Source organism: Typopeltis vanoorti, chromosome 7 (assembly GCF_054136105.1).
Source record: "Typopeltis vanoorti isolate ZY-2024b chromosome 7, IOZ_Tvanoo_1.0, whole genome shotgun sequence".
NCBI lineage: Eukaryota > Metazoa > Arthropoda > Arachnida > Uropygi > Thelyphonidae > Typopeltis > Typopeltis vanoorti.
The window spans coordinates 69,095,469-69,120,054 of NC_143555.1; the positions used below are offsets into that span (position 1 = coordinate 69,095,469).

A 24,586-nucleotide genomic window follows, 5' to 3' on the forward strand; every position below is an offset into this window, starting at 1 on the left:
AGATCTCTTTCCAATTGTGCTATGAAGTGATCCCTTCTCGATTCTTTTTTATTTTGCATGCTTTTTTTTGCTACTGCTCTTTGGGTTTTACAATTAATTTCAGCTTCTAGTGATTTTGTATTTATCCACTGTTCATATGCTTCTTTCCTGTTTTTGATTATTGCTCTAATATTCTCATTCCAGTTTCTTATTTCCCCTCTCCTCTTCTATTTATTTTGCTCCAAGACATGGTTTCTTCACTTATTAAAATAGTTTTAAATTATTCCATTCTATTTTTTTAAAAAAATAATTCCAATTATTTCCAAAAATAACTGGAATTAATTATTTTAAATTAAATTTTAAAATATTAAAGTTCATAATACCATATTCTAATCTCCCTCAAAGTACTTTCCATGTGAGTCAATGTACTTGTCCCAACATTTTTTTCACTGCTGGAAACATTTCAACTGGAATACTGTTTATGACATCCAGCTACTTTTCTTTCACTTCATCCACATCAACAAACTGCTGCCTTTTCATGTTTTTTTTTTTATTTGTGGGAATAAAAAAAAAAGTCACACGGAGAGAGAGAGAGATCAGGCAAGTAGGAAGAGTGGGGTAACAACCACCATGTTGTTTTTCATCAAGAACTGTTGGACAAACAAGACCGTGTGAACTGGGGCATTGTCATGGCGCAGTAACCAATCTCTTCTCTACAACTCCATTCTGGCCATTTTCATTGCATGCTATCACACAGTCTTCTCAAAATGATGAGATAAAAATGTAGGTTCACTGTCTGTCCAGGAGGAACAAAATTATTTGTGTACAATTCCATTCAATCAGCATTGTCTTGATGTTTGATCGAACTTGACATGCCTTCTTGGGTCTCAGTGAATTAGTATGTTTCTATTGGCTTGATACTTGTTTCGATTCTGGATCATAACCATAGCACAAAAACTCATCCCTGATCAGAACTTTTGAAAGAAAGCTCTGGTCATTAAGAACTTGCTCCCTCAAAAAAATCATGTGAATGTGTTGCCACGATTTCGTGGCAACACATTCACACGATTTTTTTAATCCTCTGTGAGCAAAGAAAGTACAAATTTAGCAGACAAGTTTCATTTGCAAATCTTCTGTTAAAATGCACTGGTAAAAACTCCATGACAAATTTGTCTCTTCAGAAACTTGCTGAATGGTCTTTCGATGATCTTCATTGATTGTCTGGCAAACATTTTCAATGTTTTCATCATTTCTACTTGTCGAAGGTCAGCATATTGTGGTTGGTCTTCAATTGACATGTCCCTATTTTTTTAAATGGGAAAACCAATCGTAGACCTGCATTTTACCTCAGGTGTCGTCTTTAAAGGCTTGCTGAAGCATAAAAATAGTTTCTGCTGCCCCAAAAGAAATCGAAATTTCATGCACACACTTTGTTCCTTGTGCATATTCCTGAAGCCATCACAAAATCACCAAATTTCCTTGTAAGCACTAAAAAAAAGCAGCCAGAACAACAAACCAGTTTATACAGAATGATGCCACACTGGTACAGAAAGCTGCACACTCACAATGCCTAGCAGCATTCAGATTCCAGTTATTTCTGGGTACCCCTCATATGTCATCATTTTTTTTTTTTTTAATTTGCTTTAGTTTTTTGTTTATTCTTTACAAAAAGAGGTAGTTAATACTTATACATTCACAAGTCAAACTCTAAAGGATTCTTGGGATTTCTCTTTGCACTGAGTTGGTTAATTTTAAGTCTTCAGCACAATCAATAAAATAATATCAAAGATGACCCTGATGCTTGAATCTTTCATGTTATGATTTTTTTTTTTTTTTTTTTAAACTAAGGTTTTGAAGTGAACAGAATCTTTAATAAGAGATAGAGAAACAGTTGTCTATGGAGGAGGGGAGTGATTTTGCTAATTGTTTGGAGTGTTTGCACAATAGCTGCTGCACCTTACAAACAACAATTGTTCCTAGTACACCCTTCATCCAGCAGCTGTTGGATGAAGAGTGTACTGGGTTTCTGAATTTTTGGGATCCTCATATATCTCAGGAGGTTTGATATTATAAGGTTAATTTTTTGGTAATCTCTCCTTGTATGCAGAGGAGCCTTTTTGAAAGATTACTCATTTTTCTATGTTGCATTTCATCTAGAATAACAGATGATAGCAGATTGATTATCTTATCTACTTTGATTATGTTTTGTATAAGTTTTTTTAAGACTAAGATTTCTTTAGGTGGAGTGTTGTTCCTGAGAGCTTGGATTTTATTAAGATTCTAGCAAGGTCAAAATGAATATTGTAAGCCAATGTGGGAGATAGATTGCCAATATTACATTTGAGGTGTGTCATGATTTCTAGAACATGTTCTAGGACCAGCTGAAGCCTCGGATGCAGTTACTTTAGAATCTCACTTTTTACAATCAGTTTTTGTTTGCCTTTATTGTGGTGTGCTGTGCGCATAGGTATGGTTCATATCTTTGTGCTTATCAACATGCTTGGTGACCAAGGTGAAATACTGATCTAATAATTTAATAACTAATATAATTATTATCTTTAGATGTGTATTTTCTCCTCTAAACAACAAAATGGATAGATATATAATAGTCACAAAAAAAGGGGGAAGTTCAATGTAGCAAATACGTAGAAATAAATAAGAATATTACCATCAGATGCTAGCTGGGAAGGCTGAATTTTATACTCTTCATCAAGATATTCAGATTCTGATGCTGCAGAAGGAAATTCAGAACTAGTTTCTGTTGTTCCCCATAAATTATGTACAATGTTAGACAGTGGTTTAGAAGTCTCATTAATGTTGCCATCCCAGTTGTTTTGTAGTGATAGTTCTTGAATAAGTTCAGAGAAATGGTATCTGCAATAAAGATTTCAAAAATTATAACTATGAAGATTCGAAATCATTCATTACTAATCATTTTATATCTGAAGAATATTTTTAAAATTTACTGATAAATCATATTCTGTATATTGTACAGCTGGCATAGTGAATATGAAAACTTAACAAAGTTAACAACATACATAACAGAAGCTCGTGCAAGAAAAGGTTGCACACTAAAAATACTTTGACATAACACTCCATTATGTCCTATATTTTTTGTATAAAATTCTTAATTATATTTAAATTGACACTTAACAGTTTTTCAAATTAACTGTGAAATTATCAGCTCATTAACAAGTAGCTGAGATAAGCAAACTAAACCATTACATTAGCAAGAACTGAAATAGCTAAAACAAATTATTGCTATGAAATAAAGTCTTAATAAAGTGTTTGCCTCCGTAGTGCAATTGGAAGAACGACGGTATGCTGCGCCCTTTGATTGGAAAAGGCCTAACTTCGATTCTTGTCGTGACGGGAGGAATTTTTATATGGACTTTTTCAATCGAAGGCGAGTTAGCCTATCTCATATGGAGGTAGCAGGGTTTTTTCTCCTGGAAACTTGGGTTTTTCACCCTGCATACAGACAAATCGGCCCTTCAGAACACATGCAATTTATAGGCAAAAAATACTAGTTGTGGTGGTGGGCAGTAGATGGCGTTAATGGGGATGATTGGTTGTAGAGGTTCAGTGTAGTGGTGGAGACGGAGAGTTATACAGTAGGTGTCCTCCCATGATGAGTCTTCGGACTCCTCGGAGGTGTCACGAATAAAGACTATGTTATTCACTCATAGAATCTTCATGATAGACAACAATACTATTTTTATCAACTAATTCAGTTCCTATGTATCGAAGTCCTAGCTTCCCTGCCCACTTACTCAAATGCATACACATACAAAAGCCCTGGAAACATGTTTATATCCAAGTGGAAATCATAATACCATACACTATGCTGTTTGGTGAATGGAATATAATCTATCTCATAATGAACTGATTGCAGGTGATATCATATACCAGCTGAACCCAGCCAATGGGGAGTAAGTGTAATGAAGTGATGTGAAGATCATTAGTTTCAAATTGCTGCTAGACAACTTTGAGGTATGGACAAATCAGTAATTCCAAATATAACTACCAGCTCACACAATAAGCATAGAGAAATTCACAGGAAAATTTTTTTTTCTTCTGATATCAGGAAACATACTTTAAAAAGTAGCTGAATACCTTTGCAAGCATTTTGGCTATCATAATTTCAATTACTGGCAAACACATTTTTCTACTTTTTATGAAAATTATGGAGGACACTGTTTTCTGATAAGTGTAAGTTGTAAAATGAATAACCAAATATCTTAACACGACCTTTTTTAGGTCACAATTTTAATTATTGGAGCATAGTTTCACAAAAAAATTTATTTTTTCAGAAATCAGTTCTATGTTGAGATTGTGGAAGTTTTCAAGTACTTTCCTATCAGTGGTTAAAGGATTATCCTCAGTGTTGCAAGTGACAAAGCAGAGGTCAGTGTGAGTCTTCCATCTACCTGATTTAAAAGTTCCAGAGTCTTTTGCATCAAAAACCAGTGATAGCCCAAGGCTTTCAAAGCCCATTCCGCCAATCTAGTACCGTTGATATCATTTCTACAATAGCCCGAGAAGGAATGTTGACTGTTAAAATTTCCTACGTAGACTGCTGGATGTTGGTGAGCAAGAAAAGCTAGAATAGACCAAATTTGTTGTTTATATAGACCATGTTTGGTGGTCTGTAAATTGACACTAGGTTGTGCTAGCTGCCTTTGCTGTGATGATCTTGATGTTATTATGACCAAAAAAAGATAGTAATTTTCAGTTTTCTGTTCTCTCGCACGTAGATGGCAGAACCGTATATTGGTGACAGGATGTAGCCCTGTGAATTGTAGCCAGTGATATTAGCTTTGTGGTAATCTCATCTTCTTTGCTGATATGTAGTTCCTGGACAGAGATTACATCGATGTTATTTGTCCTGCAGATTTTTTTCCAGGTAGTTCACTTTTGGCTTGAGAGGCACCCTCTATATTACTTTGCAGAATCTGTAGGGTGAATTCAATTTCCCTTATTTTTTGGTCAGTTTGGAACGTTTTAGAAAAGGTCTACTTTATTTCTTCCAGTTACACTTTCCTTTCATTTTGCACATATTAACCAGGAGGTCAAAAAAATGACAGGTTTGGCTCCCAATAATCATGAAAGTTTAGCCACAAAAGAAGTTGCCCAGGTGTACCACAAGAAGGAATTTCATGACAATTCATCACCCTGAAAAAGTCTGAAATACTGGGTTCCATAGTGAGAGAGGATGCTGAAAAGGAAGGAGAATGAATCCTCATGGTCTTTGATCTGTCTCATGAAGGTGGAATTGTTCAGAGGTCTGTAGACTGCTCTAATACTGTTTTAGAAGCGAATCTGATGTACCTTTAATATAAGGTAGAGATATGGTGTATGTATAGCCTGGGGATTTTTCTGTTATATCCATTCTGTTCAAATGATGTAAAAAAATACAGTGCTGATTCTGAGGATACAATTTGGTCTGTCAAAGTTTATAGGCAGGATGAGGATGATGACGATGTGAAGCGGCACATAAGTATTTGCATGTGTGTGAATGAACACAACACAGACCATCTTATTGCCTTATACAAAAGTATGCAAAAAGGATAGAGCCTTGCTTTCCCCTCTTCAAGTAACACTAATTCAAAGGTGGACATCATTTGAGGAACTGTAAAACGTCACACAGAGCCTGTGTGATATAGCCTATGGTAAAAATATCATCTGTATACCTCAGATATAATTTTGGTTAAGGTGGGGTCAAATTTAGTGCCAAAGTTTCAAAAAATTCCAAGTATAAATTAGTAACAGGAGGTGAGAATGGGGAGCACACTCTTACACCTTCAGTTATTATTATTATCATCATCATCCCCACACCCCATGGAGTCAAAGACTCATCATACCATGCCTTAAATTCTCTGCAGACACCACACTCTCGGGCAATGCATTCCAATCATTCACCACTCTTCATGGACCTTTTGTTTTCCTCCTATCTCCCATTTTTTATGAAAATCTCTTCAACATTAATACTATAACAACTCTTTACCAACTTTTATGTCTATCATATCATCCTTTCTCCTCTTATCCACAAGACACTGGAAATTGCATCTTCTCAGTCTTACTTTATATTAACATTCCAAAGATCAGAAACTACCTTAGTCAATCACCTCTGGACCCTTTCCAACATTTCTTCATCCTTTTGAAAACCAGATGACTAAATCTGTGCATAATAGTCCATATGTGGACTATTCAAGGCTTACTTATCCATTTGAACTTATGATAATCTCATTACTTCTACAAGTTGGCATCACTGCCAGAACTTGTATTGTCCTCGCATTTTTTTGGCAATGTGGCCTCTAAATTTTGGAGCTCAGTCCACCATCACCCCAAGGCCTCCATTCACCCAGTTCATTCAAGTCCTCTTGTAGAGCCACATCTGTTCTAGTCCTCATAGCTGTTCCTAACTTTGCAACATCTGCAAATAACTGAATGATTCCCCCATTCAAATCTTCCCCAATATCATTAGCATACAGGTTAAATGTCAATGGCCCTAAAGCATGTCCCCGAAGCACAACACTAGTACTTTCCTCTTTGAGGATATTGCTCTCCCTCACATACATAACTTGCTGATACCTAAAAGATAGTCAATCTACAATCCAATGCACTAATCTAATATCCAACCCAATCTGCTCTAGTTTGACTCAATTAATCATGTAATCTATCAGAAGCCTTTGCAAAATCTAAATATATTACCATGTATACATCGTCCTTATCCAATATATCTGTCACTTTATTGTAATAAATAAGCAGATTACTAAAACATGATTTTCCTTTAGCAAATCTCTGCTGTCCATCATAGATAATACCATTGTTGTTAATTCAATTCTGGATCCTGGTTCTCACTTACCTCCAGCCACATTATATGACACATAGATTGACCTATAATTTGAAACTTGAGTTCTGTCACCTCCCTTATGAAGCAGTACAATCTTGCCTTCATTCCAAGTCTTTGGAAATGACCCAGTGCACGACTCGTATTAAACAGGTATGCCGAGGCAGATGTCACCTCCCTGATCATTCTCTCAAAATACATGGTAATATATTATCAAGTGCCACAGTCTTATTAACATCAAGTTTACTCAGTTCCACACACACACATCTTGTTCACTCACAATCTCTCCTCCTACCACTCCACTACTCTCAAACTCTGCATATTGTCATATTTACAAGGATCATAAAATTAGCAGTTCATAAAAGACCTTTATGAACTGCTAATTTAATATTTCAATTATATCCTCCACAGCAATTATCCTTATACCATTTTCTCCAATCAATGTCATCCTACCATAATCATTCATTTTTCTCTGGCTACATATCAAAAGAACTTTCTAGGGTGTTTTTCTGGCTTCATTAGCTAACTGCTGCTCATACTACACTTTTGCTACCCTTACCAACCAAGTAGTCAGCCTTTTTGCCTGTTCTTTATACCCCCTCATGGAACTGATTATTATCATTCATCTTATGTCTCCTTCCATAATGTCTTCTTCCTCTGCACTGCATGCTAAATCTCTTCATCCATCCATTTCACATTTAACCTCTTGATCCTTGGAATACATTTAGACATTGGTTGTACTAGATACTTCTTGAATAGCACCAAAATCCTCATTTCATGCTACAGGTGCAAGCTGTCTTCTGAGCTTATCGTAATCACAAACCTAATTCCACATATACCTTTCCTCACATGGTTGGCAACCACCCAGGTAATCACTTCATGGTCACTCTTGCCAAGTGGAGGGAGATTTGACACCTCATTTATAATGACATTCTCAGATGAGATGATCATATCTAAGATCCTCAATCCTTGTGTCCTATCTGTTGCATATGGCCTGAGGTAACTGTCCCTCAAAAACTCAAGAAATTCATTTGCTTTATTTCCAGTTGTTATCACATCGTTGCATTCTATATTGCCATAATTAAAATCCCCCATAATGAGAGGGGGTGAATTCACTCTTTTCCTATTTGCTTGGCTAATTTGATTATACATATCACAGACCTTCCACAGTGCCAGATTTATAACAAAATCCAACTATGTATTTCATTCTATTCATCTCTATCTGGCACCATACTGTCTCAAAACCACTGTCACTATTTCCACATTATATCTCTGCCTTGCACAGGCATAACTCCTTTTCTATCATCACCAGCAATCCACCTCCCTTTTTACCCTTTCAATCTTCACAAAAAACACCATACCCTTTTGTATCTATTCCTGTCAGGAAGTCATCCTCATCCAATCATGTTTTCCTTATTCCAACAATTTTTGGGTGAATTCACTCAATCAATGCAAAATTTCATTCCCCTTGTTTCTGATGCTTCTAGCATCCGTATGCAAACATAACAGTTTCATTTTTGGATCTATAACAAGTTTTGCTGATACTACTTATTAGACGTGACTTCTCCATGCCTTCCTCAAGACATTCCTCTTTCTACTTACCAATCCCATCCCAAAACCTTCTTCAAACCTAACTGTTCTACCTATATCACAAGCCACCCCATTCCTTTTTTGTCTCTACAGACACACTTTCTTAAGCAATGTCCATGCTGAGTCCCTGTTTTCTGTTGTCTTGCACACTTGTTCTCTCATTCTCTATGCTCATGGTACCCACTTCTCCATTTTAATAAGCACCACTACAATTCCTCCTTTCTTTTCTTCTTTTATTTATTTTTTAATTACTGTTCTTCTCTTTCGCATAGCTTCTTATTTGCTCAGATCCATTCTTTACATTCTTTACTCTCCTTTCCAGCAGCAGTCTCTCCAAATGACCCACACAAAAACTACTCAAATGAAGTCCACTCTTATAAGTTCAATTCATTCTTCAAACTCATTCCACACATTAACAAGCTGCACGCCTCCTCCTCTTTACACATTTCTGCTAACATATCATTCATAATTCTAGCTCTCCACCTCAACTCATCACTGTCAAACCTGGGCAACACACTGACTACCATTCCTTCACACTATTATCTTTTATCCTTCTCAATGACCTCCTGATATCCAGTCATCATCATCAAATTCCTGCTATGTACCCTCAAGGGGTGTACAGGATATGATAGTACTACATGAAAAAAATTACATCATTATTAATTTCCTATCTACAATTTTCCTCCAAATCAGTCTGTTACTTGTCAAGACTCCAACATTATCAGATCTTGGGGGTGCTTAAGGGTCAAAGCTGTATAACTGAGAGGAGACCTCCACATAGCCTTTAAAGGAATGCGGAGAACCGACCAGGGCTTCTGACCTAATGTCCAGTCCTCACCTTCTTGTGGTGCACCCTGTTGGGTATCTACTTGGATACTGAACGAACGAGGATGAGCTGGCAATTTGGGATTTAGCCGACCAAATTGTATTCTTATTGGTTAAACCAAAATAAAAAATGATGGTACATGATATCCAGTCTTACATTCTTATTGTTCCTAATGAAGTCTTATTTACCTACCAGTAAATATGAAAGGAATAATCATTATGGGTGATTTCAATTACAATAACACAAATTGGAATGAAGAGATGACAGCTGGGAGCAAAGAGAATGAATTTTTAAGAGACAACTACCCTAGGGAATGTAACAGAGGGTACACTAGGATAAAAGAACTGATGATTTCATCAGATAATGTTATTAGAAATGGGGAATCAAATATTCCACCAGTTGGTGAGAGTGACCATGATGTGATCACTTAGAGGGTTGCTAACCATATTAAAACTTCTGTTAGAAAGGGATACATGTGGAACTATAAGGCTGGTGATTATGAGAAGCTTAGGAGACAGCTTGCAGCAATAATATGGAATGAGGAACTGGATGGAAAGGATATCAGTGCTGTTTGGGCTCTACTCAAGAACTATCTAGTGGAGAACTATCAGAATGTATAACAAAGGTTAAGAGGGTGAATAGAGCAGGTGTGAAATGAATGAATGAAGAGTGATGATAACCAGTTGCATGAAGTATATAAAGAGCAGCTAAAGGATTTTTTTTTTTCAATACATAGCCAGTAGAAGAAACAATGATTATGGAAAGATGATACTAGTTGGTGAAAATGATAGAATGATAACAATTGGAGAGAACAGTGTTGAGATGTTTAATGAGCATTCCATTAAGGTATTTAGCAAATGTGACATCATGCAGATGAATACATTGTTAAGGAAGGAGAAGGAACTCATTATGAGTGAACAGGAGGTATATGAGGAATTGAGTAAACTTGAGGTTAATAAGGCAGTAGCTTGATAATATATCACAAAGTATTTTGAAGGAATGTTCCAGAGAGTTAACAACACCTATGACATACCTTTTTTAACACGAGTCTTGCATTGGACTGAGTTCCAAAGGAGTGGAATGAGGAGAGTAAAGTCATTCTGCTTCATAAGGGAAGTAATAAGACTAACACTTCGAATTATAGACCAATCTCTGTGTGTGTGTGCGCGTGTCAGGAGTTGTAGTTAAAATTTTGGAGAAGTTAGTCAGGCCCGAGATTTCGAACTTGGTTGATAACAGTAGCATTCTCTTTGATGGTCAGCATGGCTTTACTAAAGGAAGATCGTGTTTTAGTAATCTGCTTACTTATTAAAACAAGGTGACCAAAGCATTGGATAAAGGTGATGCATACGGAGTGACATATATTTAGATTTTGAAAGTTTATTTTTCACTTGGTTAGACTATAATAAATTTAGTTTAATCTTTTATCCAAGTGTGAGCAAACAACGTTTGCACCTGAAAGTATATTCAGCACTGGGGTAAGGTGGTACAACACCGGGCAACTCGTTGCAAAGGTGGAGCAAGCTAACATCACTCCTATCCCAGTATCTCCCATAATGCAAAACACATATCCTTGTGGATATGTATAATGTTATGCATTAAGGGAAGGGCCACTACCCAGACTAGTTTTGACCTTTATTGAGGTCTCTCCAGTGGGAGCCAGGCCCAAGTGGAGATACCAGGTTATTTCCATTAGCAAAGTAATGCTTCTGCCTGATATCTTCACTCGGGCCTGGCTCCCACGGAAGAGACCTCAATAAAGATCGAAACTAGTCTGGGTAGCGGCCCTTCCCTTAATGCATAACATTATACATATCCACAAGGTGATGTGTTTTGCATTATGGGAGATACTGGGATAGGCGTGATGTTAGCTTGCTCCACCTTTGCAACGAGTTGCCCGGTGTTGTACCACCTTACCCCAGTCCTGAAGATATTTTCAGCCGCAAACTTTGTTTGCTCACACTTGGATAAAGGATTAGACTAAATTTATTATATTTAGATTTTGAAAAGGCCTTTGACAGATTGCCACGTGATAAGCTGGTGATTAAACTGGAAAGCATGGGGTTGGATTGGCTGCCTGATGGGTATCAACAAGTTATGTATGGAGGAGTGATATTCCAGAAGAGGAAAATTACTAGTGGTATCCCAAGAGTCTGTTTTGGGGCCATTTAACTTTTATATGTTAACTTGATATCAGGAAGGGTCTTAATGGCGATATTCAGTTGTTTGTGGGTGATGCAAAGTTGGAGAGAACAATGAGGAATGAAGCCAGTGTAGTGTCTTTACAAGAGGACCTGAATGTGCTGGCTAAATGAGCAAGTGATTAGGATCACTAATTTAAAATTTGGGAGGCAAAGATGGGATTCAAAGTACTCAATTGGTGGTAATATCTTGGAGAAAGTGGTGGAAATGAGGGATCTGAGAGTTACTGTTGATAAGCATTTAAAATTTTGAGGGTACATTACCAGAATAGTGACAGCACAATAGATTATGGCAAGGATTAGTGCTGATTAGGCCATATATGGACAACTGTCCACAGATTTGTTCAACTAGTTTTCAGAAGGATGGCGATATATTGGAAAAGGTCCAGAGACAACCGACTAAGGTGGTTTCTGGTCTATGGAATGTGTATGAGAGGAAATGCAAATTGCAGACTAGTGAACAGGAGGAGGGATATGATTGAGACATACAAGTTATTAAGGGATTGTTACCAGATTGATGTATGATGTTTTACATAGAATGGGGGAAAAAGGTTAAACAAGAGGTCATACATGGAAGCTGTGCAGGGAGGGCACGAGCAAAGAGTGAGGAGTAGATTTTTTGCATGAAGAGGTGGTGAGCAACTGGAAGACACTGTCTGAGTGTTTTGTAAATATATTTAAGGTATAGTATGGTGAACTGTATGTGTGTGTAATAGTGGGACCTCCTGTGATGAGTCGCTTATGATGATGATAATAATGTGCTCAAATATGCCATCCTCTCATGACTTGCAATGTTGCATGTAGGTCGGACTTTTTTTTTTTTTCTCCATTGCATCAAGATACTTGTGAGACTTTTTATACAATATACATATCATCATCATCATCATGCGTATCAAGGATTTAGGCCTAGCATGGCCTGTTCCGGCCTTAGAAGTCATCGTTGAATCGTTAAGAGGACGTCCTGGTTTTCTTTTTCCTAATGGCTTGTTTTGGTAATCTTTCTGTTTTCATTCTTTGAACGTGTTCCATCCATTTATGTTTATATTTTTTAATTTTTTCTATTACTGGTTCTTGGTTTAATTCTTTCATAATTTCTTTGTTTCTTTTGTGATCAAATAGGGTATACTTTGCAGTTTTTCTCATAAACTTCATTTCTGCTGTTGTTAATCTTTGTTTGTCTTTTTGTTTTATTGTCCAGATTTTGCTTCCATACATTAAGACTGATAGAGCTAATGCATTGTATACTTTTAGTCTGGTTTGTTTTTGAACTAGGTTTGGTTTAAATATAGAGTTAATAACGCCTGTTATTTTTAAATATTTTGAAATTTTTACGTTTATATCTTTTTCATTTTCATATGTGATCGTACATTCTAGGTAGTTAAATGAATTCACCTGTTCTAAGATCTTGTTATCTATTACTATTTTAGTTCTTGCTGGATCTTGTCCTTTAAAGGCCATAGTTTTTGATTTTTCTGTTGATATTATCATACGTTAATCTTTGGCTATCTCATTTAGATCTAAAATAGCTTTCTGTAAGTTATCTTCAGAATTTGTAATTATTATTTGGTCGTCGGCAAAGAGGAGAGTGTTTAAGTTTACTGCAGGAGAAAGTTCAGTTCCTCGATATAAATTTTTATTCCATTTTATTATTATTTCATTTAAGTAGATATTAAAAAGAGTTGCTGAGAGGGGACATCCCGGTTGGACCCCTTGGTTTATCTCTCTCGTATATAGTAGCTCATGATTTAATTTTATTTGTATTTGATTATTTTCATATATACTTGTGATAGCTTTTAGGATATTATTTGTTTTTTGTCTTTCTTTTAATATGTTAAATAATATGTTTCTTTTAACTTTGTCGAATGCTTTTTCAAAGTCAATAAATGCAATATGTGTTTCTAAATTGTATTCTCTTCTTTTCTCTATTATTAATTTTAGGCAAAAGGCCAGGTCTATACATGATCGTCATTTTCTAAATCCATTCTGTACTTCTAAAATAAAGTTTTTGGAATATTTCATTAGTTTGCTATTTAAGATTCTGCTATATATTTTGTAACAGGAATTTAGTATACTGATACCTCTATAGTTTTTAGGGTCATCTCTATTACTTTTTTTTTTAAAGATAGGAATCACAATTGCTTTTTTCCATTCTATTGGAGGGATACAGTCGAGTAAATTTTATTTAAAAATAATGAGTCTTTCTTTGAATCTTGTTCCTGCATATTTATATAGTTCTGAACCTAGCTTATCTTCTCCAGGTGATTTTTCGTTTCTTGTTTCTTTCAGGCTGATATCTACTTCTTCTTTAGTTATTTCCTTTTCAGTTTCGTTAACTGTTTGCCAGTTGTCTTTTTTAAAATATTTGTCTGTCCATAGTTCTGTGTAGTAATTTAGAAATTCTTCTAATTTCAATTCGGTATTTAATTTTATGTTTTCTTTGGTATCTGCATTTAAGTGTTTCAAAATCTTATATACATTGGGTCTTATTTTATATAAATCATATTCTAAATTAGAAACAAATTTGTTTCATGATTCTCTATGTCTTTTTCTGACTTCTCTTTTAGCTATGGCTTTTATTCTTTTATATTCTATTTCATCTTCTAATATTTTACTGCTTAACCACTTGTGATAGGCTTCTTTTTACTTTTTGATTATTTCTTTGATTGTATCATCCCAGATCTTCAGTTTTTTTCCTTTTATTGAATTTTTTGGCCTTTCCTAAGCTTTCATTTGCTGCTGCATTTAGTATCATTTTTATATAATGGATATAAATATTTTATATTTTATATCCATGTATTCCAATATTTCTTCATTTTGTTTTATTTTATCTAGATATTGGTTAATTCTTTGTTCATATAGCCATTGTACATTTGTGTCATTCAATAGTCTAGTTTTATAAACAAATGTTTCAATTTTTCTTTCTGTTCTTGTTACTTATAGCCATTTAGGTGGTAATCTTAATTTTATTTTTACAAGGAAGTGGTCACTGCTTATTTCATATCCTCTGTGAACTCTAACATCTAGTAAAAATTTTGATGTCTTTTCATTTAATATGAAATAATCTAATATTGATTTTCATCCTCTTGCTGCCCAAGTATATTTATCTATGTCTTTATGTTTATAGAAGGAATTCATTATCTTTAGGTTATTATAAACTACAAAGTCAATCAATTTTTTATCATTCCTGTTTAGAGTATGTTCTCCATGTATTCCTATATAATTATTAATTTTCATGTTTCCAATTCTTGCATTTAAGTCTCCTGCTAAAATTACGTAATCATTTTTATTTATTTTATTATATATGTTTTGCAGCTGATTATAAAAATCGATATTATCCTGTTCTCTTCCTTCTTCTGGGGCATATAAACCAGTTATTGTTAAAAAGCCTCTATACATATGCCACAGAGAAATACTAATTTATTAATCATGTTAAGAAAAATTTCATTTTATATCTTGTAAAACATGATGATGTGACTCTGGAAGACCCAAACTGGCTTGTTGCAGAGCCTGGGGGGGGGGGGGAACACTGTGTAAGTAATTATGACTGTAGAGTGTTTCAAAGGGCTGGTTTGCCTGTTTCGAGGGATAAAAAAACCAGAGTTTCCAGGCAAAAAAAAAAGCTCCATCTCCATATGAGACTGGCTAACTCACCTTTGGTCAAAAAGACCTGATAAAGGTTCCTCATGTAGACAAGAATTGAGCCCAGATCTTTCTGACCAAAGGGCTTTGTCTATACCAACTGAGCTACAAAGGCTCCTGTGGGCTGAATAATAATTATAATAGAAATATGAGTATAAAAGAACAGTCAAAGGCACGTGTTACAACAGAACTCTTTTAGACATGCAGTCACTCATAGTTATGAAAAAATATTACCTGTGCATGCAGATATATACATATCCAATGCTGTTATATCCCAGCTATCATGTGATGACTGCACATGTCTAAAAGAGTTCCAATGTAATATATATGCGTTTCAATGTTCGTTTGCATTTTAATTTCTATTATTGTTCTTCAACTCATGCTGATGTTTTTATTAGATATAAAATGAAATATTTGTTAATGTAATTAATAAATCACTATTTCACAGTGACATACATGCATTGTGTAAAAATGTTAGACTTCATGAGGTTTTCTTCTGTCTACCTATCACACCAAACACATGTTTCTGATTCCCCAATTTTAATTTCTCACCAGAATTTTGGCATTTTAGCAGAGCAATGGTTTTTGAGATACTCTTATGGACTTGGACGGTTCCCCGCTATCAATTTCCATTCCTATTCACTAGACCTCTGTACATTATAATACAAATCTAAATGCAAACATTGCCTCCACTTGGCAATCTAAATAGATTGCCAAGTGGAGGCAATCTGTTGTCCATTTACAGTCAGTGTTCCAATACATTGTTAGTGTTGTATCAAAATAATATTGATATTTCTAATTATATGAAGAGCCAAAGGCTTCAATTCGGCGACATGAACTTATTTAAGTTAAGGGATATTGCATTCCATGTTGTTTCTTATATTTCTATTTAGCATGGAAATGTCAATAATATTTTGGCCACTGTACACACACAACCATTTGTAATTTTATAAAACAAAGGATTATACCTGTGAGCTAGGTGAAATACTTCTTGCTTAAGACTTTGATTGGGGAAGATAACAGTTCCTGCATACAGATACTCTAAGAATATCATAGCTGCATCATAGCTTGTAGTGAGCCAATTCAGTTTAAAACTGTTTTTGGAAACTGGTTTCAGTTCCTAGAAATGAACATTAAGATAAATTTTTTGTACAATGTACTAGTCAGCTAAGTTAATATATTACATATAAACTTTTCCAAAAACAAATATTTGGTAAACACATAATATGTTGCAAAATAACTGGAAGGAGACTTTGGAAAAGCTCATAAGGTAGAGAAGCAGCTAGGGTTTCTGACCCAATGTTCAATTCTTACCTCCTTGTGGAAAATTTATTATTATTATTATTATATAACAATTCCAGGGAGTCCAAAGACTCATCAAGGGAGGGCACCTGTTCTACAACTCTCCGTTTCCACTGCCCAACTAACCGCAACTACTTTCTTCATCTACACCAGCGCCATCTACCACCAACACTATTTTCACAGACAATCACAAACATCCATGTCCATGGCAGGATTCGAACCTGCAACCGTTTGGCTGGAGAGCGGATACGCTAACCACTCTGCCATTATTCCTATAATAATGCTATCTGCCTAAATGTTGAATGAATGAATGATGAAACAGCTGACCAAACTAAATTCAATATTAGTTGAAACTACATATATAAATGATAGTTTAATATAATCAGATGTCTTGTATAGCTAGATGACTTCCCAGTTGACCAGGAAGCCATCTGGTTGTACAAAGTCCTGCTGTTTCCTTCAGAAACAACAGAATAGTGAAAAGTCAGCTACTGGAACAACTTCAAAAGAAGTAAAGGTAGGTGACACCAAGATTAAAACAGGTGAGATTCTTTTAAATAATATATATAAAATGATTTATTCAGGATTGTTGGAAAGTTATTAGCTCTCAGCCAACAGGCTCTAAGTTTGAATCTAATGGCAGGCATGGTTGTTTGTGAGTGTTTTGAAGTAGTAACAAATTGGTTGTCAGCACCAAGTATGAAAACCACCATGCTGTTTGGTGGAGGCCTGACATGGCTTGAAACTGTTCTTTGCTTAATCTTCAAAGTTTGGTTTCTAGATTATCTAATCCTTAGCCCACCCACCCACGCCTAATATACTTTAGGTCGACTTTTGATGATTGAGGATTCTTATCGGGGAAAAAAAAAAAAAATCGGCTAACGCCTTTTTATTCCCATATACGGGGAGTAGGCAAGGCCATTTAGCCCTATCTAACTTTTGGAGACTGAGTGGGCAGTTCAATCTCCACTGGTACCAATCAGAGATAGATGGCCCAAGGCTATCACTAATTAAGCGGTACACAGTGAAGAGAGACGGCTCAAATGTGCCGCCATCTCGTGGTCCCTAACCCTAACACAGGATTCATATTAAAAAAAAAAAACTATAAATAAATGAAAATGGAAATTAGCTAGAGTATTTGATACTAAAATGAGAATAAACTAATCAAACGAGAGTCAATTTCAAGTACACAGATGGAGACCAATTTCAAAATGGGGAAAGTGGACAATTCATGTTGATTGTCCTACTGAAAGTTCTAGCAGTGAAGATGTAAAATTATTAATTATTATTATTTGATCATTAGAGAGGACAGCGGACATGAAAAATTGATTCTTGTTCTTAGCTTACTGTCCGAACACAGATCCGAGACCAGACCTTTAGATGTGCCAAGAAGAGTCAATTTATGTTGAAGGGGAGAAAGGAATAAGGAGATGTACAAATTTGTTACCAAGATGCGAAATCAAATGCTTCATATATAAAAGTTTCCAATTGTTGTACAAGCAAATTAATTACCACTTTAAAAACTAGAATTTTCATAAAAGAAAAGCTAATTTTCTGACATAATAATTTCCACAAAAAACGCATTGATTATCCTATTATTGGAATGGATTCGCCTTCTGACATGTACAAAAGTGTCGAGGGATCTCACATCTGTAGTCGCACAGTAAATAGTTGAATAGGCAATGAATCCTAGACATGTCAAAATATTTTAGAAAACTTGGAACAGCTAATAATAATGGTAATTGCCTACAAGATGTCCTGCCCAGGGGGGAAAATACTACATAACTACCACCATGTACCACTAAAGTGTGCATAAATTCACATATTCACATTGAAAGAACATGCACATAAAAAAGTATTATTGAGTACTATTGATGACAGTGAGGTTTTGGTCTAAGAAACAGGAATGTACAAGAGATTTGAAACAGTACATAACTGCAACTTGGTGAGACACAATTTAAAATGAATATTACAATAAATAGAAAATTGTACACTAAAGTTCTTAAAAAAAAAAAAAAAAAACCTTGAACAACTTTTATAGTTACAAATATACAAATATTATTGAGGTAAAAAGTGGACAAGTTCAAAAACAAGAATGAAACCTTAGCGATTCAGAGAAATCAGAGGTGAAGTTGCATGGAAGGATAAAAAAATAAGACTTACAGTAGAAACAGAAATAGTCCATGAAAACAGAAATGATACAGAAGGTTTCTGACTAGCAAATGAAATGAGGATAAACTTAATGAACATGGAGAAAAGTGTATGGAAGCTAAGTTATGTTTGAAAGAAGCTAAACAAAATTCATAGGAAGATATGAAAATGATACAGAAGATAAAATGAAACAATGCAGTGCAACATAACATAAAATGCAGGACTTCAAAAATACGCTTGCCAGTGATGAGTAGATGAAGACCGGACAAAACTGACTAGTTTTTTTTATTTAAACAATAATTTTCTAAACATTTTTTTTTAAACTTTAAGAAAGCACAGAAGAATATGCATCATATTAAGGCCATTCTAGTAACAAAAATTAATATAACAAATAATATTTTCCAAAGAAAGCAATGCTGCTTTTACTGTTCTTCCTATTCTTGTCATTTATTAAGTACTTAAAGCGGTACTCACACAATAGAAATATGCTCCAAACAATGATACAGCAATTAATCACTTCATGAAACTCCTATTGACTCACTGGGCATATTAAAAAATGGGGGGGGGGGAATGGATATTTTTTCTGTGTGACAAGTAGTTTTGCATAATTTGTTATGCTCTACAATAAATGGAAGATTTGGCTGGCCATACGAATTGAGGCATTTAGAAATTAAGGAGTACAAGTGACATTTTGAAAAAAATCTAGTTAATTGCAGGAATGGGTAGCTAAAGTAATAGGGAATTTGTTTTTCTTGTTTTTTCTGGACAGGTAGACATAAGCACGGGTAAAAAAATCACATAATAATTGGCTTATAAGATGCCACTGTACGCCCACAGATGCGAGACCCTTTGACACATCTCAAAAGCACGAGAATCCATTCCGATAATAGGGTAATCAATCCATATTGTGGGACGAGTTGTTTATTATTACACATCGGAAAATTAACTTCTCTTTTATGATCAGTGTAGTTGTTAAAGTGGTAACTATTTTGCTTGTATAACAGGTGGAAAATTTTACATATAAAGCACATAATTTCGTGTATTGGTGTCCAATTCATATATCGTCTTATTTCTTTCTCCCCTTCAACATGAATTGAGTCTTCTGGCAGCCTGCCAATAACAGCTCTCGCTTCTGTGGTCAGACAGTACCTGGAATTTTCTATACTTACTGCACTTTGACTTCAGTTTTCTCAAAACTACATTTTCGTCACTTGCATTCCTTGGCTTCTAAGTGCCTCAATTATCATTTCTACTACAGACACCATTCCATATAAGCAAAACAAAGTGGAACGATTATTGTAACAATATATATCATCATTATCATCATCATCATCAAATTCCTGCCATGTACCCTCAAGGGGTGTACAGTATATGACAGTATACTACATGAAAAAATTACATCATTACTAACTTCCTATCTACAATTTTCCTCCAAATCAGTCTGTTACTTGTCAAGACTCCAACATTATCAGATCTTATATTTCTATCGTCTAAGGCACTTTGTACCGTATCAATCCACCTATATCTTGGTCTTCCTCTGGGTCGTTTTCCTGTCAACCTGGCAGACAACACTTGTTTTGCTAATCTTTCCTCTCCCATTCTATTTAAGTGACCATACCACCTGAGATTAGCTCTGCTAACGCATTCCTGGATGCTGACAATGTCAAGTTCTTTCCCAATATCCTCATTTTTAATATGATATTGCCATTAATACCATCTGTTCATGCCTCTAATCTTTCTCAGGACTCTCATATCTGCGTTCTCTAGTCTTAGGTCAAGTGTTTTACTTCTGACCCAGCTCTCAGATCCATAAGTTAAGACTGGTTTGAACACTGTCTTGTATACAGCTAATTTATTGTTCCGACTAATTTCTCTCTTATTCCATATGAATTTATTCAGTTGACTTCCCACCATACCAGCTTTGCTGATTCTGTTGTCTATTTCTATATTTAATTTACCATCTTCAATAAAAATCGTGCTTAAGTAGCTGAAATGTTTTACTTGTTCACAGGTTCTCCATTCACAACACAGTTGATATTTTCAATGATTCTGCCTATTTTCATTGTCTTTGTCTTTTTATTGCTGACCTTCATACCATATCTATTACAACAGCTATTCAATTTAGTCAGAGAATCTTGCAGACTTGTAGTGGATTTATTTAGAAGTATAACATCATCCACATAAAGCAAAGAGCTGACATTAACATCTCCAATTCTGATATCAGGTTTAATACCACTTTCCTTCATAATGTGATCCATATAGATAATGAATAACAGAAGGGATAATGTACATCCTTGTCTCACACCAGATTTAACATTAAACCATCTTCCTGTACTTCCTTCAATTCTAACTGCTGACTTACAACTCAAATAAAGACTAAGTATTGCTTGATATAATGCCCCATTGACACCATATAACTGCAGCGTATTGAATAGCTTCTCTCTCGGCACCTTGTCATATGCCTTTTCCAAATCGACAAAACTTAAATACAGATCTTTGTTATATTCCCATGCTTTCTCGACTATTTGTCGTAAAGTGAAGATCTGATCCTGACAGCCTCTATTTGGACTGAATCCAGCTTGTTCTTCACCAAGCTTTTCTTCCACAATTCTTCGCAACCGTTTCTCAAGTATACTTGCATAGATCTTGCCAGGAACACTCAGTAGGGAAATACCTCTGTAATCTCACATTCAGTTTTATTTCCCTTTTTATATATGGGTACTATGAGAGATCTACTCCAATCATCGGGAATTCGTCCCTCTGTCCAGGCTTTCTGAACTATGCAGTGCAGCCACTGTAAGACTTTTATACCACCATACTTCAGCATTTCTGGTCGAATATCATCTACTCCTGCTACCTTTCCACATTTCAAGCCTTTGATGGCTTTTTCTACTTCAAGTATGGATATGTATTCCTGACTGCATGCCTGGTCAGTGTTTTTTATCATTGTGCTGTCATCACTGCTTGTTTCATTTAGCAGTTTTTCAAAGTAATTACTCCATTCTTCAAAGATATCTTTTTTCTCCTGTTTTTATGTCACCTTTATCATCTCTAACTCCTTTTACAGCACTCTTTCCTCCATTCCTAAGCTTCTTCAACAACCTCCAGAATATTTTGCCACCTTCTTGATATTTATTTTCTATATTCTTGCCAAAGTCCTCCCATGACTTTTGTTTAGCTAGTTTTACAGACTGTTTAGCTTTCTTACATTTGTCTCTGTATTCTGTAAGAGTAAAAGCTGACTTATTTGCCAGGAACTTTTGATATGCTTTCTTCTTTTCCTTCCCTGCCTCTTTAACTTCCTGTGTCCACCAGGGAGTTCTGATTTTTTTATCCTTGCACACAGCCTCACCACATGCCTCTCTGGCAGAATCAATCAATGTTTTCTTCAGTTTGCCACTGAATTGCCAAGGTTTGATTCCTGTTCTCAAACTCTTTCATTTTCTTTTCAATAAACTTTCTGTATTTTAGTCTACAGTTCACATCTGAGAGCTGCTCAACTTTTATTCGCTTTAAAACTTTCTTACATGTTATTCTTTTCAATATGAAATTCAATTTTATCCTGCTCAAGACTAAATTGTGATCACTTCTAATTTCAAATCCTCTGTACACTCTGGTGTCCTGCACCAGGGAGAAAACATCACTATCAACAATAACATAGTCAATGAGACTTTTCTTATTCCTAGCCTCTTCTCTCCATGTGAATTTGTGCACATTTTTATGTTGGAACATGGTGTTAGTAATAACCAGTCCATGTCCTGAGCAGAAATCCAACAGATATTTGCCATTATTATTAGCTTTGCTCTTTTTTCCAAATTTTCCCAAAATATTTTTGTATGTCTCACAATCATTTCCTACTCTGCTATTTAGATCCCCAACAAGGACCAACTTTTCCTTTTTCATTGTGTCAGTTGCTTTTTCTAAAGCGTCAAAAAATTCCTCCACTTCTACCTTAGTAGAACCTTCTGTGGGACCATAGGCACAAATAAGTCTCAATGTCCAGTTCCCCATTCTCATATTTGCCCACATTACTCTACTTGAGACTGACTGCCATTCAAGAAGATTAGCCTCATATTTTGTGTTGAATACTATGGCTACTCCTTTTCCTTGATTGTCATTGCTTGAATATAACATTTTGTATTTATTGCTCAGAAAGATCTCACCAGTTATGGACTTTTTTGTTTCAGTCACCCCTATTATGTCGATCTGGTAACAATATATATATATATAATATACATGTAATGCATAAATACAGGAAGTAGATACTATTGTGTTTTATACTAGATCTGTTGATGTAATTTTATCATATCTCTGTTATTTTATATAATTCTTTGCCTGTGATACCTGAAGAAGTTGATTTATTCAATGAAACTAGTAGTATCTTAACATTAAACCTTTTCTTTTTCATTCTCGGTATATAGTCATTCAAACTAATATTTATAACATTATCATCCGAGTAAATATAAACGATAATATATATGTAACGCAAAGACAGAATTAATGTACTAGCTTTAGTGACAATTAAAAGTCAATTACTGAAAATGACCATGTACATTGGAAACCCCCCCCCTCACTCTTAGGTCACCATATAGCACACAGGTAAGCCAAACAATGCTTCGCTAACTATACATTCTTCTAACAACCTATTTCAAAATAATTAAGAGAAATTTATTCATTCATATACATACTTCATTAGAATGCAGAATCCAAGTGATTTATGTAATGCAAAAAATTTTCAAAAACATATATATATACAGGAAGCATACACTGGTCATATGACATTTTAGGTTCCATACCATCATCATATAGCGCAGTGTTTCTAAAAGTGTGGTACACGTCATCCCCCAGGGGTATGTGAAATATGTGAAAGGTCTCTTCAGGGGTTGTGTGGCAATTTTTGGCTTGTAAACAACATGTTGTTTACATATGTTGCACTGCAACATATGGTTTTGCTTGACACCACCCCATTTGTTGAACAATGTGTTTCAGATATTATGGAATTCGGTTGAAGAGAATTAGCATTTCAACTCAACTGTCGGCTTGCTTTTGTCTTTGGGTCATGCGATCTTTTGTTAATATCGCACCAATCATATGCATATCTTCATAGCTGCTCTATCTCACTGGCCTACCACTGCTGTCTGTTTCGCGCTCTTTCACTGCTCATTAGTTACTTGTGAAGGATTGTTCATTACGTATCTCAAGTCTTGTAAATTACTGGTAATTTTTGCTTGAAAAAATGGGAAAGACGATGATGACTTTTACGATGCACACAAGGAAACTGCTCTCGAAGCTGGAAGTAGTGAAAGCAAATAGAAGCCTCATGGTAAATCATACCCATTTTTAGTTTGGTTATTTTCCTGAAAACTTTAGTTTTCAAATATTCCCACATATTTTTCGACCATGATTTTTTAGCTTTCTTGGGGGAAAAAAAAGTGAGAGTTATATTCGAGTAAATACAGTAATTTTTTAGCTTTCAAATTAAGTATATGGATCATTGGTTAAAGAGCGGATTTATAAAATGGACAAAAGAGAGCGATATAGCAGATACAAGGAACTGTAAGCAACAAAAACGTTGATATTATATCTGGATCAAATGAAATTGATAAGGGTGTGTTGTCTGACATCTCTAAAGAACCAATTAGGAAGAGGATGAAAAAACTTTGTAAGTATGATATGAATTACTTGAAATGTGGATTTTCATGGACAGGAAATGAAGAGGAACCTATTCCATTATGTGTCATTTGTGGTGAAACTTTAATGAAAAATGAATGCATGAAACATCTAATTTAAATCACCATTTTGAATCAAAACATAATGATTATAAGGACAAACCTGCAGAATTTTTTCAAAATAAAATAAAAAATTTAAAAGAATCTAAAAAAACGATGTTGATTGTGTTAGGAGGTGAAACCATTAAGGCTTTAGAAGTTTCATAATCGTGTGTTGCTATTAATAGCAAAAAGTGGTGCAGCGGAAACAAATGATGAAACTTTGGTCAAGCCTGCAGCAAAAATAATAGCAGAAATTATGATTGGAGATAATGCA

The 24,586-nt window shown here is 35.1% G+C and overlaps 1 protein-coding gene across 1 annotated transcript in view; it reads right to left on the reverse strand.

The window, feature by feature from the left end:
• mus312 (mutagen-sensitive 312) overlaps window positions 1-24,586 on the reverse strand; it is a 575,442-nt gene that overhangs the window by 231,291 nt on the left and 319,565 nt on the right. The window contains exons 14-15 of the mRNA XM_090395332.1: window positions 16,057-16,208; window positions 2,648-2,853 (exon numbers count right to left, since the gene is read on the reverse strand). Of these exons, the coding sequence (XP_090251458.1) occupies window positions 2,648-2,853; window positions 16,057-16,208 (358 nt within the window). The remainder of the gene's footprint in view (window positions 1-2,647; window positions 2,854-16,056; window positions 16,209-24,586) is intronic.